Source organism: Astatotilapia calliptera, chromosome 9 (assembly GCF_964374335.1).
Source record: "Astatotilapia calliptera chromosome 9, fAstCal68.1, whole genome shotgun sequence".
Taxonomy (NCBI): Eukaryota; Metazoa; Chordata; class Actinopteri; order Cichliformes; family Cichlidae; genus Astatotilapia; species Astatotilapia calliptera.
Window position 1 is genome coordinate 18,147,498 of NC_137430.1, and position 17,339 is coordinate 18,164,836.

The 17,339-nt window shown below is 43.0% G+C and overlaps 1 protein-coding gene across 1 annotated transcript in view; it reads left to right on the plus strand.

The window, feature by feature from the left end:
• Positions 1-232: 232 nt before the first annotated feature.
• The window catches only part of slco5a1 (solute carrier organic anion transporter family member 5A1), a 34,860-nt gene continuing 17,753 nt past the window's right edge, over positions 233-17,339 (plus strand). Inside the window, exons 1-2 of the mRNA XM_026179497.2 lie at positions 233-350; positions 845-2,327. Of these exons, the coding sequence (XP_026035282.2) occupies positions 1,367-2,327 (961 nt within the window). The 5' untranslated portion in view covers positions 233-350; positions 845-1,366. The remainder of the gene's footprint in view (positions 351-844; positions 2,328-17,339) is intronic.

The following is a 17,339-nucleotide window of genomic DNA, read 5'->3' on the forward strand; positions in this document are numbered from 1 at the left end:
CCGAGAACTGCAATATCCCAGAACTCAAAAACAAAGCACTAATTTCACTTATGGCCTTTAAAAACATGTAAATCTTCAATTAAGTTTACACTTCGAACAAGAAAATGCTTATAGTCATATCAAACATGCAGTTCTAGCGCGTTTTCCATTTTACGAGTTTTTGTTATGAAAAATTAAAAACATTTAATAGTTTTTTCCTGCACTGTTTCAGGCTCTAAACTCTGCGTTATATGATTTCCGACCGTATTTGAAAGCATCCCCAGCGGTAGCAGCCCCTCCGCATCACACACAGATTCATTCACTGTGTGGCTGCTCCGTGTAGAACAACAGGCTACCTCCCTCAGTCCTGTGTGAGTATTCCAGCCTCTGAGCCCTTCGTTAAAGTTAGAATAAATATTAAATTGTCGTTTAGCCTCGAGGTCAGATTTCTTTTAAGCTTCAGCACAGTAATATTTCTCTTGCGGTTGAATCGGGGGTTTTATTTCTTTTCAAAGTCATGACTGAGACGTTTGTGGACAGCATGGTCTTTTGTTCTCTAGCTATATTTCTCGTTTTGACAAAGGAGAGCTGGGTTTTTATTTTGCCTAACCGCCTCGGCAGCTCGACACCAGTGTTTGCTAGTGTGGGTTATTTTTTTTTAATTTTTGTTATGAAATATTCTCCAGTCCTGTGTAGCAGTTAAGCTTTACAAGGCGACTGGTATAATCCTGTGTAGACATAAAACTGACATAAGAGGAAAGGGCTGTATTTTGTATTTAGGCCTGTATGAATGTATCCACTTTGGAAGTAGCTATACTTAATTATGTTTTTCTTAACCCCCCTTTTTTGTATTGTTTTTTTCTAGGATGCTGCACAGCAAGGGAACAAAGGAAACAACAGAAGCTTTGAACCAATTTTGCCATCTAACAAAGAGCCATAAAATCAAAATCAACATGGGATCCTAGATAAGAAAATCATTGTGACAGCATCTTTTTGTTGTTGATTACATTCTAGGAAATGTGTTGTCAACAGATAACTCTGTTGATGACTTCAGGTTTTTAGTTCAAGAAGGTGATGTTTTTCCGTGTGCAGTCGAGCTACCGCTATCAGGATTGTTTTGTGTCTTGTAAGCATATTAGGAGTCTGATGTTTTGCTTTGAGGGAGGCTGCTTGTGACAGAGCGGTGCTGCTGTGAGTGGGGATGTGGAATAAAACATGCACATAACTAGAGGAGTTCAGTCTGCCTCAGTATCACTGACAGGGCAGTCCTTTCTCCAGCACACAGCCCTGCAGCAGCTCTACACTTTCCTCATGTGGCACTAGTTACTGACTGGCAGACTTGTCAGCGCAGCCAGGGGCCGACTGAAGCTGAAACTCCAGCTGCGCCATGGCTTCATTGGACAATGATGAAACTGGGAGTGATATGTCTGAGTCTCTGGAGATCTGTGAGCTCCAGGACCAATACATGGAGCCAGAGAACTGCTTCAAGTCCAAAAGTCTACCAATCCTGAATGAACCTTGTCAACAGGGTGGCAAGGCTGCCGAGCCTCGGCTGGTCGGCACAGCCCACACTTGTGTGGCCCTAGAGGACAGTTGTGGGCTTCATCGTAAAACCCCAGACTCCAGCCAGGAAGAATCCCCCTCCTCTAGAACAGACTTCTCCCCCTCTATGTCCAGCATGGTGGGGCTCAGCAGCTCCCTGCCTGTGGAGGGCCACAGGGCCACAGGCTCCGGTGGCAGAAAATTTGGATTCTCCATCACCCGCCTTATCCGCATCCCAGCTAGAAGGTATGTGCAGGTCATCCTGAGCGACTCGCGCTGCTTCTTGTTCTGCATGTGCTACTTGACCTTCATCCAGTCCCTGATGGTCTCGGGCTACCTGAGCAGCGTCATTACCACCATTGAGAAGCGCTACAGCCTGCGCAGCTCCGAGTCCGGCCTGCTGGTCAGCTGCTTCGACATCGGCAGCTTGCTGGTGGTCGTCTTCATCTCGTACTTCGGCGGTAGAGGTCAGAGGCCACGCTGGCTGGCTGTGGGGGGTGTTGTTATCGCTGTAGGCGCAGCGCTGTTTTCCCTTCCCCACTTCATCTCACCACCTTACCAGATCCAAGAGATGAACTCCTCAGCGGGCCACGAAGGCCTTTGTCAGAGCAGCAACAACAGCGGCCGTGAACTGCTGGACGTGGCATCGTGCCCTCGCGACCAGGAGGGCAATGAGCACAACCTGTATGTGGCACTGTTCATCTGTGCCCAGATACTCGTGGGCATGGGGTCAACGCCAATCTACACCCTGGGACCCACCTACCTGGACGACAATGTGAAGAAAGAAAATGCATCTCTGTATTTGGGTAAGTAGCAGCAGAACAGGAGGCACTGCATTCAGAAGAGGATAAATCTGTTCCGTCCTCTAATCCACTTCTGTTTTCCTTGCTTATGACTGACATTTGCAAAAAGTCAAGGAATTATGTTTCAACACTAAAGCACTTAGTTGGTTTTGCTCAGCCCAGACTGGCTGAATTTATATAAATAAATCTGTAAAGCTTACAGACCGCTTTCTACGACTTGAGCAACTTCACAGTTAAACCGAGCAGCTCTGGTGTGTGGCTGGAAGAATGCCGAGACGCTGGGTTACACAGTCAGTGGTTTGTAACACAATTAGCATCGCTTACCCGAGCCTATTTCATTCCATTTGTTAATGGATTGGATGTTGGGAACGTCCGAGGCGGAAAGGTTATGAATTTCTAATTCGAGAGATTTAAAAGACTGCTTTTTAATTTGTTGGGTCATGTGATTTTTACAATGCATGCGTTTATACCTCAAGATTTTATCCCCCACTCTCATGCTCTGTTCTTCTGATTTAAACCTCTACGCCATGTGACCTCTGCACCACGCTGAGGTAAATACAGAGACTGCAAAGTCAACCTTGGGCCAGAGGCACACAAGAGATGAATCTGTACCAAGAAGCAGAACTAGGTTGCTTATGATTAATAGACCACAACTGGCTCTGTGTGTGCGTGTTTTCTCCAAGTTTTGTGTGTGCATGAAGAAGCCAGAAAAGACAAGGTTGTGTTCGAGGTGTTAGCAGACTGTTTTCTCTGTTCTTATGTGTACTTCTTCACAGGTTTCCTTTTATTTATCTGTGTCGGGGCTTTACCCGTCTCTTAATGTGTTTGCTCAGATTAATTGGATTTATGTAGATGTATCGCATACTTTAAATAGCTCATGGAGTAGCTTATGACTGTAGTAATCCTATATGTGCACTGTAGCTGGGTTACCGCGACATGGGGCACCCTTCAGTCTTGGAGACGGCCACTAAGGCTACGTTCACACTGCAGGTCTTAATGCTCAAATCCGATTTTTTTTTTTTTTTTGTCTGCTCGTTCGCACTACAAATAAAATGTGACAGCAAACGCGCTCTAGTGTGAACCCTCAAAGCGGCCCGCATGCGCAAAAGAAGACGTCACACACAACGCGCTCTGTTTAGGCCCAGACCAACCAGTATTGTTTGACTGATGGCCCTTAATATAAAGACTTGTTTCGGACTTTACGTTTCCCAATTTTGCTTTAAGTTATAAAGTTATTTTGTTATTTACATATGGCCTAATAATTATCCTTATTGCTGTTTTAGAGAGGAGCGGTGCTTCAAAGGATAGTTGCAGATTTCTGTCAGAATCTGCAGATTATACAGTACAAATAAAATGTTCACGTTTCTCCAACGTTGTCTTCCCAGCTGTTTCACTAACATCTACACGGGATGGCCGGGAAGTGTTCGCGATGTCTTATCAGGCGCTTCTCTGGCGCTGATAATTGGCGTCTGTCTTGTGTCAGTGACATAGAAGACGGATTTAATGCGACATGACCGTTCAAACAGCAGTCGCTTTCTAAAACATCAGATATGTATCGGATTCAGTACCACATATGAAAGTGACTCCGATCGGATTTGAAAATATCGGATTTGTGCCGTTCACACTGTCATACCATGATCGGATATGGGTCGCATAGGGTCAAAAAAGTCGTTTCATTTTTGATTTTTTACACTAAAACCATCAGATAAAAGATAAAAACAAGCATTCAGAGATACAGAGAATATATGGTTGTTTTGTATAACTGTTCAAAACTCTTGAACCACTGACTGTTTTACTTGATTTGTCCACTTTTTGTCATCGAAATCGTTGATTAGATGTTCACCGGTGTGCATGAGCATCTGTTTCAGTGACAGCTGACTACTAGTACTTTTGAAATTAGTGCCTATTTTACCACTGAAATGAATTCACATCATTAGCCACGCTGCTGATGCTGGCCCAGTTATTTCAGCATTGCGCAGCCTACAGAGCATCGGTCTGCTCTGCTGCCTGCACTGTTGCCCTCGAGACCCAGTATTGATCAGATCCCTTCATCACAGCGACTCATTGCAGCATAGCTATCGAACCATCCACAAAAACAAGGCCCAAACGGTCTCAGACACCAACTTGCTTCGCCTTCATCCTGCTAAGGTATTTCCGCAGCAGATGCATTAGGGCTCAATATGCTCCCTGAGTCGTCCTGCTCAAGACGTCCCTTTGTGCAGATTTCCATCAAAAGCAGCGCTTGCTCTGATGACCTTGATGGCTATTTTGAGAGAGCTCACAAAGGGATAATCTGTTCACTCCAGTAAAGCATTGTTTGGAAAACCAGACATGTTCTGACATGTCAGAGGGAGCAGATAATCGGGGGAAAAATGTACGTTATTTGTATTGTAGATCCCCAGAGAACCATGGTAACGCAGTTTCAGTAGTATCCACTTTGAGAACTCTTATCTTTCAGAGTCTAGACAGCGATGGCTTATCATGCTTTCTTGTGAGTTTGAGTGTAAACATAACCTGAACAGAGGAAGGAGAAGAGACCTTACAGCAGGACTGCAGGTTTTCACCCAGAAAATCATTTTGTAAAAATATAGGCTAACCCACATCTAGAAGAAGCCTCCCCTTTTCTCCTCCCTTCAAACCCATTAATGTAAACCCTATCTCAATTTGCTCTGCCTCAGAGGGGAGGAGTTGCTCTTTTGTAGGACAACATGCTTTACGTTGAAGGGTACTTCTGGTGTCCTTGGAGAGAGAGAAGGCATGCACATGTGTAAGAGAGATGTATATTTGATGCGTGTCTTTGTGTCTGCATGAGTACACAAAGCCCATCACTCCATTTCTCAACTCCAGCCCACATCTCTGGGGTAATATAATAGGGACGGTGTCTGAACTTTACCTTTTTTGCTCTACTTTCAGAGCAAATGGTGACATCAGTGTAGCATTTATGGTGTGTTTTGCCGCTCTCGTCTGTTTTCTAAAGACATGACTTGGACGGACACAGGGGCTACTACCTTTCCTCTTGTCTTTCCTCTTCTTTCGCTCAGACAGATTTACAGCATATCGTTCTTGGTGTTACTATGGTGAACGTTTGTCTGGGAAGTCACTTCATTTGTGTGATGGTGGCTCGTTGCAGTGGGTACTGTTGTGTGGCAGAATAATCATTTGCAATAGATGAATGAAAGAAAGATGTATTTGAAACACTTTTGTTCTTGTTATTTCTGTTCAGTTTACTCAGCTATTGTTGTGACTTGTTCTCTATAAGTAAAACTACCTCAAAGCACCTTATAGTTAAAAGTAAAGACCCTACAAACCCTTAACAATCAGATGATCCCTATGAGCAAGCACTGGGCGAAAGTGGGAAGGAAAAACTCCCTTATAACAAGAAGGGAGGGGAGGAAGGACCAATTGTGGTTAAAGGGGAAGGAGACAGGAGAAAATTGTTGTTTTTGTTTGTTTGTTTTTTTAAATGAATGTCTCCAAAGAGATCCATAGAACTAATCAGTAATCGTGTTTGTCTTTGAATATTTCCTCCACACCAGCCTTTGGGCTGTGGCTTAACCTGTGCTTATTAGATGGGGTCTTTTTCCCCTCTCCACTGATGACCGCAGTGATTTACATGCTAATGATGCAGAGAAGGTGTAATTGACATGGAATAACTTGAGATGCTGGGTTTGATTTTACTGCCTTCTGCATTCCACAGTAACTTTCAAATGGCGTGCTTGAGCTAAATTTATAATAAAATAAACAGAAAACACTGATATTAAAACCTTTTGTTTATGCTCTGTTGTTCTTTAATAACCTTTCAGTGTCTAGACGTTGCTGTCTCTGGCGCTTGTAGCTAGCTACCTGCTTTACATACAGGATAAGGTTAATTGATTCCTCCTAGCTGTCATCCTCACGGCCTCTGCATTAAGTACTGTAGTTTGCAGTGCAGAGGTCTCTCTGAAACTTCCATCCCAGTTTCCATTATTGGTGTTTTTGAGTTATTAATTTTTTATTAGGTACTCATGGAAACCATGCATCAAGCCTCTGGAGGATGAATAGGAAATGAAGGAGGCGATGCCCAGTTTATGAAGAGAGGCCTAAACAGCAGTGCTGTCTGCACGCTGACACACAGACACATGCTCACATGGACACAAGGGGTGTGTTTTCTGACAGATTTAGAAAGAACAGTTGCTCTCAGACTTTTCTCCTGCAGTGCGTGCATGTACTGCAGCTTAGAGAGGCAACAGAGGAATGGACTGTTAAGTTTACAGTTTAAACCTCACTGTGTTTATGTATTTATTTTTTTGATGTAGGATTATCACTCGTGGACCTGGTACGTCCCTTTTTCTGCTCACTCAGTCAGTTTCATTAAATTGTGTGTCCTGGTCTGCTTAGCAGCAGCCAAAGCAAATGCAGGTTGTGCACATAGTCAGGCAAACAGTGAAGTCCCCAGAGACCCCGCCTTCTCCCCGCTCCTCTCTGCCCCTCTGGGCTGACGGGCTCAGGTTTCAGGATCAGTTTAGGGTACACATTGATCTGTCAGAAGCTGGCACACATATAGAAAGAAGACTGGTCTCGTTTCATTGCCGTCCTCATGGAGGGTTTAAATTATGCCACACTGGCCATGCAGGGTTACTCAGGAGCAGGCGACCTTTCTGTGGGACTACTACTGTTACTATGACACGCCTGTGAACGACTGACCTCTGCGTGGCTGTGCTACTGATGACAGTGTGTGCATCAAGAAGAGAAGTGATGTAAAAAAAAAAAAGGTTCATGTGAGCATAATAATTTGTCTCCAGTGGTGGAAGTTTTTAACCGCAGCAATTGTAGTGTGTTGTATTTATTGCTTAACCTCATTGACCAGTGGCTGTTTTTCAGTGTGGTGGCCGGTTGTTTTGACAGTGTGGGAAGGTTCCTGGGGAAATGCCAGCAGAGTTTTTTGTGATATGAAGAATGCTAGAAGTCCTTTTGTTTTCAGCTATGCGGGAAAGAAATGCTTGCTTTGTTCTTGCAGCCTCTTTGGTGCATGTTGTTCCACCACATCCTCACTGATCCCTGACTTCTTTTTGGAAATCAAATTAAAAATAAATTCTCAGAAGACCTTTTGGTGTAGTTAAACTCTCAGAGCACAGAAACACTGTCGAGGATTGGGAACACTGGTGGTAGAAAACAAGACCGTGTTATGGGTATAACATAATTAATAGACACCTCAATAGAGTGATTATCTGTATCGCATTTGCTATTTAACTTGTTTAGGACTGGATCTAACTTATACCTAATTATTAATCTGCAGTAGGCAGTAAGCTTTTCCTTTGTCACCACTTCTTTGTAGGGGCTAAATTGAAAGCTGACTTAAACAGGATTGCAACCTTGCTATTTAATGATAGTTTATTCTGGAATATTTAGTTGCTAAAAACATTTTCACCGTTACAAGTTACCTATCATCCCTCACCCCAACTTCTTTAGCTTTTTATATGGATAGCTTTGCTCCACTCAGCTGTCAGATCCTTCTGAAAGTGTTTTATTGCTTAAAAACTGCAAGTAGCCACTTCCTTTTCATCGCTGCTGGATGAAAACCCTCAAAATAATTTCTGTGTATTTTCTGCTGTTAAGCTAATCATAACCGTGATGAGAAACATGGCCTTCCGTTGCCTGTTTTGTCCGGTCCGGAAATGAATTGGCGTCAATAATTGCCAGATGTTTGCTACCAGGGGTGCAGTATATCCTGCGATGGCCATCAGAACAGAGAGTACTGCTGCTAGCACACGCCATGTTCTCGGAAAGACGCATTGTCTGATAGAGCTGCTTTGGGTTTCCACGTAAGTGGCTTTTCTCTTGGGATCGCAGGGTTACACCAGCCAGACACCGTACAACCACATCAAGTTAAATTGCATTTCCTCCTCTCCTTCTTGTGCATGCTACCTCCTCTGCGCAGTCCAATCTCCATGTTGATGCAGGCTTCAGGGTGTTTTAAGAGTGTTGCTTTGCTACAGAGACGAGGGAGAAAAAAAATCTCACTCCATTCCAGTGTTGTGCTCTCTTAGCGGTAGACTGGCTATTGTTCTTCTTGACCCCTGTGCTGCTCAGATGGAGAGTGAGCGAGGGAGGGTGGCTGGAGGGAGAAGTGCTAATGGGATTTACATAAGTGCAAGAACATGTGGAGAACAAAAAAAGTTCTGTTTATGAAAATATTTCTGTTGCTGTTGTCCATACAGATGCCCAGCAGATCTTTTTTTTTTTTTTTCTCTTCACAAGAAGTGATTTATTTTTATAATGGTTTATAAATGGACATAAATCCTGTGTTGAGCTTCCCAGAGCTGCTCTGTGGGATGAGATGGATGTCTTTAAACGCTCTCTGACCTAACCCCATTGGACGCACTGTGCACAATGACGCGCCTTTCGGGAAGCGCCAAAAAAATAAGGCATTATGACCAAAAACGTTGCCTGACAGCCGCACAGATGACAAGGGTGAATTTAGCTGTACGCTTTCACCTGTCTCTCGCAGCGATGCTGCCAGGCTCTGTTTAGCTTGTAAATGTAGCATTAATCTGGTCGTGCATTATGCAACACGGACTATTAGGCTACACATGCAACTGTGATACAGTTCACTGAAGAAGCAGTGTTTTGACAAGCGTCGTCCTCAGATGTTGGCAGCAGCTGAGTTTGCTCTTTGTGGCGAGGTTAGTGGGTTGGGAAGGTGTACAGGTACAACGGAGGATCCCTCTGCTTAGCACAGACACTTTATGCTACGAAAATGTTCATTTTTCACACTTTTGTTTCTGTTTACATGTGTGGGGGGGTGTACCTAGTTTTAAGGAGTTGGTAGGCTCCAGATGTGACCCTGGAGAGAGCAGCTGTTGAGAGCTGGCAGGATGCTTGCCTGGGGGAGGGGGAGTACACATATATGAATGTGAGTGTGCACCTGCAGTTGGGGTGTGGGTTAGAATTGAGGGCTTTTGGGGGGGTGGCTGGTAGTGTGGATAAGTATTCGCAGAAGGCTTGTACACTTGTTTTTCCTACAAGCTTACACTTACAAAAAAAGAAAAAAAAATGCAGGGCAGAAAAGTCTCATCCTCAACGTCAAGTATGGCTTCATACTCTCCTGCCACAGTGTGTAGGAGGCACTGCTGCAGAGCACAGTCCTTTTCTTACTTGCGTAACACCAAATTAATGAAATCTGAATAAAGCATGGCTGTGCTATGTAATCTTCACATCCTCTCGTCGTGCTCTCCTGTGTTGATTATATTCACCCTGTTAGGAGATCATTAGATCGCCTGTCATCCTTCAAGATACCCAGAAATCAAATTGTCTCAGGAGTTCTTACATGGCTGTGAATTGCAAAGCACACCTACAGGAATGAAAACAGCAGGATTTTCTTTTTTTTTTTTTGTTTAAGAATTAGCTTAGTGTGTGTGATTAATTTCCAAGTCATAAAGGGGAAATTTTTAACTAGAAACGTCAGTTTGAGTATGAACACAACTTTTTCTTTTTTTAAAAAAATGAGCTCTTGAGTTGGAATGAACATTTTTGTGGTTTAAAAGAGTAGCAGAAGTAATAGTCCTAGTGGAGGATGTATTGAGGATGCCAAATAAATTCTGGGCATAGCTTTAGAGCCATGGAGCAGATTAGTGTGCCATGTCTGTCATTTACAGAAACTGAAAAGCTGCAGGTGCCAGCTTGTGGCACACTGAAAACCTAACTCGCTGCTGTAATGAATTCACAGCTTCACCGAGTGTAATGTGGTTCTACCCTCAGCCCCCAGATGCCTCATTCATGGCCACTCATCAGCTGAAAGATTATTTGCCACCCTCTCAAATGTTGGAACATTATCTATGCACAGGCAAACACACAGCTTGTTGTGTTTCAGGCTGGATCTGGGACCCCTCCCCAGTATGTTCCTGTTGGCAGGGAAGAAATGAAAGGAAGGTACTGTAAAGGTCTCCTCAAATGTCCTTAAATGCTACAGCTCTGCTCAAAAGTTTCTCTATGTGATGATTCACAAAGTCACAGCACAGGCTTTAATTATACCATTAATCTCCTAAATCACATACATTTTTGTTGCAATTTTTTTACAAGGTGTTGATCTGAATGTTTCTTTACCTTTTTAGAGAAACCTCTTCACTTATTAACCATAAACATTTAGTCTTGGATAAACAAAAAGTTGTCTACTTTCTGTTCAAATCTTGTAAAGTGAATGCACGAGAAGTCACAAAGAACGATGGATTAAGAGGAGAATCCAAAGATGATGATGGATTAGGCTGCTAAGTAAAAGGATTTGCTAAACGTGGCAGCACGCGAAAGACTTCTGAGAGTAAGTGAAGTAAAGTAAAGAAATAAAAAAAGGGAGGAGACGCAGTGGAATTAATCCGTTTCTCTTGAGCCCGTGTGCCTCTGAATGACATTTCATCACTAAGCCATTTAAAGAGAACCGTGTTGCTTTCATTGGCTTGTCACAAGGGCAGATTGTGAAGAAGAAAGATTTTCAGTTGTAACAGTGTTCACAAAAACACCCTTGCAGCTGCTGCAGCGTCACAGTTAAAGTAAATACGTCATGGCTTACTTATAAGTAATAATTAACTGCATATATGTAATTATACACTGCTTAATGCAGGGTTTGCTTTTGTTTTTCATGTTTTACTGAAGGGAGGGTGGCAAAAAAAATACACGGTACACATTTCTCACCCATAAATAACAGCAATACAGTAAATGGAAAGTGGTTCTAAGAGAGGAAATCCTACTTAAGCAGATTTGTTTTCCCATTTACTTAAACTTAAAATCTTACACAGGGCAGATTTGCATTCGAGGCCCACTCACACATTTTAATACATCACGGAAGAGCGGGCAGCTGAGCTGAGTCCTGATGTGCGTTGCTTGCTGGGTTTGTCATGTTCCCAGATGATTTTGAGATTTTTCTTTCTTTTTACCCTACCCATGCGTTCTTTTTCAGCTGTGCTCTCTCATCGCTTCATCCCCTTGAGTGGATTCTTTTATTTATTTATTTTTTTAGATCAGCAGCAGCAGATTTGAGGACTTTTGCTGCCAGTGCAGGACTAGAAGCCTTAGGCCAGCAATGGAATCAGCAGAAAATGGTCATTTGGTGTCAGACTGGGTCTGTGACGCAACTAATGCACGCTAGCGTGAAGCTGTGTGTGGGTGGATCGGCTCCCACTGGAGAGCAGTGGCATGCTGGAACCACTATTTCTTTTTGGACGTTGCTGACAGTCTGATTAAAACAGTTAATATCTTTTATTCCCATCTTTTAGGATGTTTTTCTTTATGCTAATTCAAATAAACAGATAAATGTGTATGCATACATGGCTGGTTGAAGTGTTGCCTCACTGGCTGACTACTGTACCTCAGGCTCTCTGCTGCAGCCGAGGAGCAGCTAAAAATAGAGAAAACCCCTTTCGTTCTTTTTTTCCCCCCTCTCGTTTTCTAAATATTTGATTTTGCCAAGTGAGCTTGGGGAACCCCTGCATGGAGCAGCTTTCATGAAAAATTCATTACATTTAGAATTTTTCCTGCACCCTACACAGCAAAGTGCTGTGGTATAACACGTAATAACAGAGAACACAGTTTCAAAGTGACGCAACTTGTGCCACTTGACTGCAACATGCAATATTTATGAATGGGCCTGCACTTGCCTTTATTGTGTCTTACACTGGAGGCATCAATAATATACCATATTACCAGCATTTTTCACAGCTGGATTAGGCAAAAACATTCATAGTTTGTTGTACAGAAACAGAACGTAGAAGAGGATGGAGGAGACAGGCAGGCTTGAGATGCTGATCAAGTTCTTAGTGCTCCTTGTGACTTGTCATGTCTCTGCTTAAGGGGCTTCCACAGGAATGCCTGGAGGTAAAGTGGTACAGAAGTCTAACGGGTGGCCTGAATGTTGATTTCCTTCTGAACTGCTTTGATTGTGCAGTTCAGAAGGGTTCCCGGTAAAGACTTTGGTCTGGGTCTGTACCCGGCTGTGCTGCTGTACTGCTAGATCAAAGTTTTCCCCATTTAATCCATTAAGATCTTCACCGCTTTCGACACCTGAATGTAAATTCAAATGAAAACGCAGTTTAAAAAGGTGTAAATCTCATAAAGAAAATCGAAAAGTCTTGCTTGTTCAGCATGTTTTCATTCACTTTATCTAGAACATTTATAGAGTGCCAGCACTATTCCTACTATTCCTTAAATATAAAGATGGATATGTGTATTAATAGATCTGATTTGCATCATTAAACTAGTCCAGATTTAATGTTCTGTATAGCTATGCAATTAAATGAGGCTGTGCTTTGTTTGGGTGTCCCACGCAGATTTATGTTGTTATCTCAGATACGGTATCTGCCGGCTGCTCGACAGTGTTTGACTTTAATAAGTAGCCAGTCTGTTTTGGTTGCCGAAACTAGGAGCTGGCAGTACAAGGCATTCCTTTATCATTTCATATTACTAACACAGTGAATGTGCAAGTGTATTAAATGTAATCAGTTAGTAATAGTCGGCTCAGTTGTGCTTATGTTGCTTTCAGCTTTTTTTTTTTCCTTTCATGCCTTATTCTCATGCATTTCCACTGCCAGTACTCCATCGCATTTTCTCTATCTGTTCATGCATGTCTCTTGATTTCCATTTAATTCTCCTTCCTGAATGTTCTTATCTGACTGGAAGCAGTTGTACAAGTATGTATAGAGAACTTTCCCCCCATTATTCACTTGGGGCTAAACACATGCACGGTCTTGCAGAGGCAACTCATCCTTCAAGTCTGTGACGACGAATGTGTACTTCATTATAATTGGGACCACATCCATCCTGAAAAACATCATCAACACATAATAAATGGACTTAGAGATGTATGCCTTTTTGTGTATGTGTGTATCATATAAATAACTCATGCATATTAAAGCAGTCTGCCCCACTGGCCTCACTCTGTTCGTGTATGTGTGCCCTTTGGGTGAAACTGTAAGGTTAGGACTTGTAAGAAGACACTGCTATGTCAGCAAGTTGTCATGACAATGCCGCCATTCCCCTATTTCATTGTGTTTTTTCCTCCTCTTGTCTCTCGGGGTTGGAGAGGTCACATGACTGAACTGATCCCCATAATACAGGGATACATAGAGCGGCGTTTCCCTTCTGTGGCTCTTTTTCGAACAGCAGACGCCGCATAGGTCATCTATCAAAAACCCCACAAAAAACAGCTACTACACTTTCCAAAGAGCTTTAGGAACTCCACAGAGCAGCAAATCAAAATTCTGTGCTGCCATATCGCATAAAGTAGATGTTATTAAATAAAGTAGAATAACTCATTCTGAGGCTCAGTTGTTATCCTAGGCTAGAGTGAATAGTTAACGTGTGATGTATAGTGCCACATAAATCAACGTGGCAAAGCTCAAGTAACGCTCACGAGACAACGTGATTGCATCTTTTTTAGAGAATCGGCAGCTCCCACGTAACGCGCTGAATACGAACCCAAGGTCGTTCGCTTGCTGCCTGCTGCCTGCTATCCATTCCCGGGCTTGTTTAGAGGCTGACTGAGCGGTGTAGGCTAATGGCCAGGTGGAGCGCTACATAATTCATTGAAACGAAGCTTTGCAGCCAGAGAGCTGGAAAGAGAAGGATTACAGAGCGAGGCTCATACCTCTACAGCCTTTATTGCAGGACAGTCACTGGAGAGAAATAAATTCCCGAAAAACAAATGAGATTTTTACTTTGGCTGCACGTAAACGTCGCTGCATGGAGTTTGGTTTTGTATATGTGGCTGTGTGGAGCTGTGCGACCTTTTGACCTCACTGACGATGCAAGCCTTGTCCTTTTTATTTCGTCAATGTGCTTAAATCAAATCATTAATCTGCGCTAATTAGTTTGACCACCAGGGAGCTGCTTCATTAGCCGCAATGTGCTTTCTCATCAGGTCCTGTGGCTCTGCATCCTCTGCTGCTCTGGCTGAGTCTCATTGGTGAGGAGAACACGAGGTCAGGAGAGGTCGTGGGGGAGGGGGGTGGAAGGTCACTAGAAGCCATTGCATTTTTATGGATGAAAGTCCGTTCTTGTCATCTAGCTATTCAAGCAGCTTCGGGTGCCTTGGTGACTACCAAAGATGACGCCGTAAAAGCTGAAACGCAGTAAGACCGAGTGCAGTGAAAATCATCTCACCAATTCTTTCAATTCATTCTTCTTTTTCTCTTTGGCCTTCATTCATTCCTACGAGCTGTGAATGAGTCATTGCTGCTCGTGAATACAAAGGAACCGGCAGTGTGGAGGAGGCAGAGCGGAGACAACAGAGCAAAACTGGTCCCTGAAGGTTAGATGTAAGAGGGATGCTGCTGAGCAAGCTTTATCACTCAGTTACACAGCAGGATCAGTCACCGCAGACTGCACCCAAGCTTCTTCTTTTTTTTTCTTTTGCGCTCCTTCTGTTTCTTGATGTTCGCTCTTTATTCTCACTCTCTGTCTCACATATTGTGACCATACATCACATTTGGTCAGATACTGAACTGGCAGAAGTAATCTTAGGCGCCTACCTTGCCCCAGCGTTTTAGAATTTGTAACTTTTTTACAGCAACACTGATTTTTGAAGCATTGTTTACTTTTCTGCAGAATCATCTTCTTTTATTTTGCGTTTTTCTTTTTGCATTGACATACATATGCTTAATACCTTCTTATTAAATTCCTTCGCAGCCTCTGCATGCACTACAAGTCTGGACGGACATGGGTGTAAACTCCTGCTTGACTGGTTGGTAGACAAATAAAACGGTTTCTTGCTTTACTGCCTTTCTCTTTCTGGATTATTGTTGAGTAAATCTCCTTTCTTCTCCTCTGCCTGACACTGCTGTGTCCATCCATCACAAACACTGGAGCTGAACTGCTAAATTGGTGTCAGTGAAGCCGTTTAAAACCCTAACCTCACTCTTACCCTTAATGCACCTTGCCTCCCTCCTTTCACACTTGCGGGTGAATGCACATTAGAGTTAATGTTTTTAAGATGCAGGGAGAGCTGACCTTGGATGCCGGTGAAGTCACTGAGTTGTAATTGAAACTGTGTGCTTCTTGTTGAGCTGTTTTTGGTGCTGGGGTGATTGTGTTTCCTGAGATTATGTGGCTCAGATGGATTCTGTTTGTGTATCTTAACATGTATGCGGTGTGACTACATTCTCAGTTTATATCTTTTGAGGCCTAGAAACCATGAAGGCTGAGCCGTTACCTCAGCCTACATGAAAGTCAAACTGAATAACCACGTGGATGATTTAGACTTTGTTTAACCTAAGAGTGATAAACCAGTAACTGCAATGCAGCGCTCCTAACGCGGTGCCTCTACACGTGTAGAAAGCCACATCAAGTCTTAATATGTTGTCCTTCAGGTGCCACTGGTGAAGGTCCATTGTGTAATTCAGTGAAATGAGCCTGTGGGCGCCATGCGTTCCTCATTGGCATGCACCCCTGCAGTCCACTGACGTCTGCCACCGCAGCATGTGTTGTGTGTGTGTCTTTGATGGAGCGCTGCTGCTGTGCCAGCATATTTCTCAATCCGATGCCTGTGCCCCGGTCGCCCTTCAGGCCGGATGTGGCCCTCCAATCCCTTCATCCCAACCTGCTGATCTAAACTATCTCGGCTCTATGCCAAGTGGGCAGGATAGGGCAACGACAAAGGTACAGTTTATGACCCGCCCTTTGTCCTTCAGTCAGGCACAACGGCGTTAACGTGATAGATGGAGTAGCAGGACAGACACAATCCCCCACCAAAGGGGATAAAATATGGCCGTCCTAACCCGGACCCCTACGTATGACGAGGATTGAGTTTGGAGGGCAATCAAAGGACCATGCTTGGTGCTTAACTTTTGCATGACAACATGCTGGTTGGATGCACCTGGTGTATTTGTGACTCAAGCCAGAAGGTGTCTACACTGTGATGTGTTATATTTGGGACAATAGAAAGGTCTATGAGACACTGGAACTATAACTAGTTATTTAGCTATACCCTTATACCGAGAAAGATTGCTAATGGAAGCTACCTACAGATTACAGTTGTCTGTATTTCCATGTAACAGATATAGTTTATTGACTAATGTAATGGGCAGTGAATAAAAAGATGATTTGTGGATTTTCTTTTCTTGGATATTTGAAATTTGGAAAATGGGTTAATTAATGCTTTGCAACCCAATCTTTGTTTGCTTCAAGTTTGTCAAGCTTACAGTACTTGATAGTGACATTTAGAGTCTGTCTGATAGGAAGTTTTTAAGACAGATACTGATATTTAGTGAAGAAGAAGATCAGCCTGTAATATGGATCAGCAGATGAATCAGTGCGACTATGAGGGAGGATCGTGACGGGGGCAGATCATTTGAATCTGCAGCAATCTATAAAATGGCGTTTACCTACACATTCACCCTTGTCTTTAAACTCCACTACATTTCCCAGAATTCATGTGTGGTTTTTGTGAGACATTTTTAATTTCACAAAAGCCAAGGCACAATAAGACCTCTTATTGTCCCTGCCAACTGTAATGAACTGTTTATTGTCTCCAGGTGCTAATATCCTGTTGCACTGTGTAAATGCTTTGACTGCGGCAATGAATCGACTCTCCGGGCAGCAGGATATGAGAAACGGCAAAGTGAAATGAGTTAAAAAGATCAAACGTGATAAAGGGAGAAAAAGGCAGGAGAAGCTTTAGGTGTCTGGAGAGGAAATTCTTCAGTTCATGTAGATTTTATTGGAATAAAACTTAACAGATCTCCAGGCTCACCCACAACTTGGTTATACATTTTAATATATGTGTTTTTTTAGATGTGTATAGGTTGTTTGTTTTCATTACATTTTTAAAAAATATATTTTTATATAGAAACTTTGAGCGCAGAGAATTGCTGTCTTACATCTTGCGCTTACAAAAGTGTGTTACTGTTAGTGAATGTCTGCTTTAGGTTGGCAAGAGGAGGCTGTTGAGCAATGTTTTCCTCTCTTCTTTTACTCAGTGCTTTTATTTAAGGGAGCCTTGATTTAATTAAGTTTTGATGAGGATTTGGGCTTTAGAAATACGCTTTTTTTTTT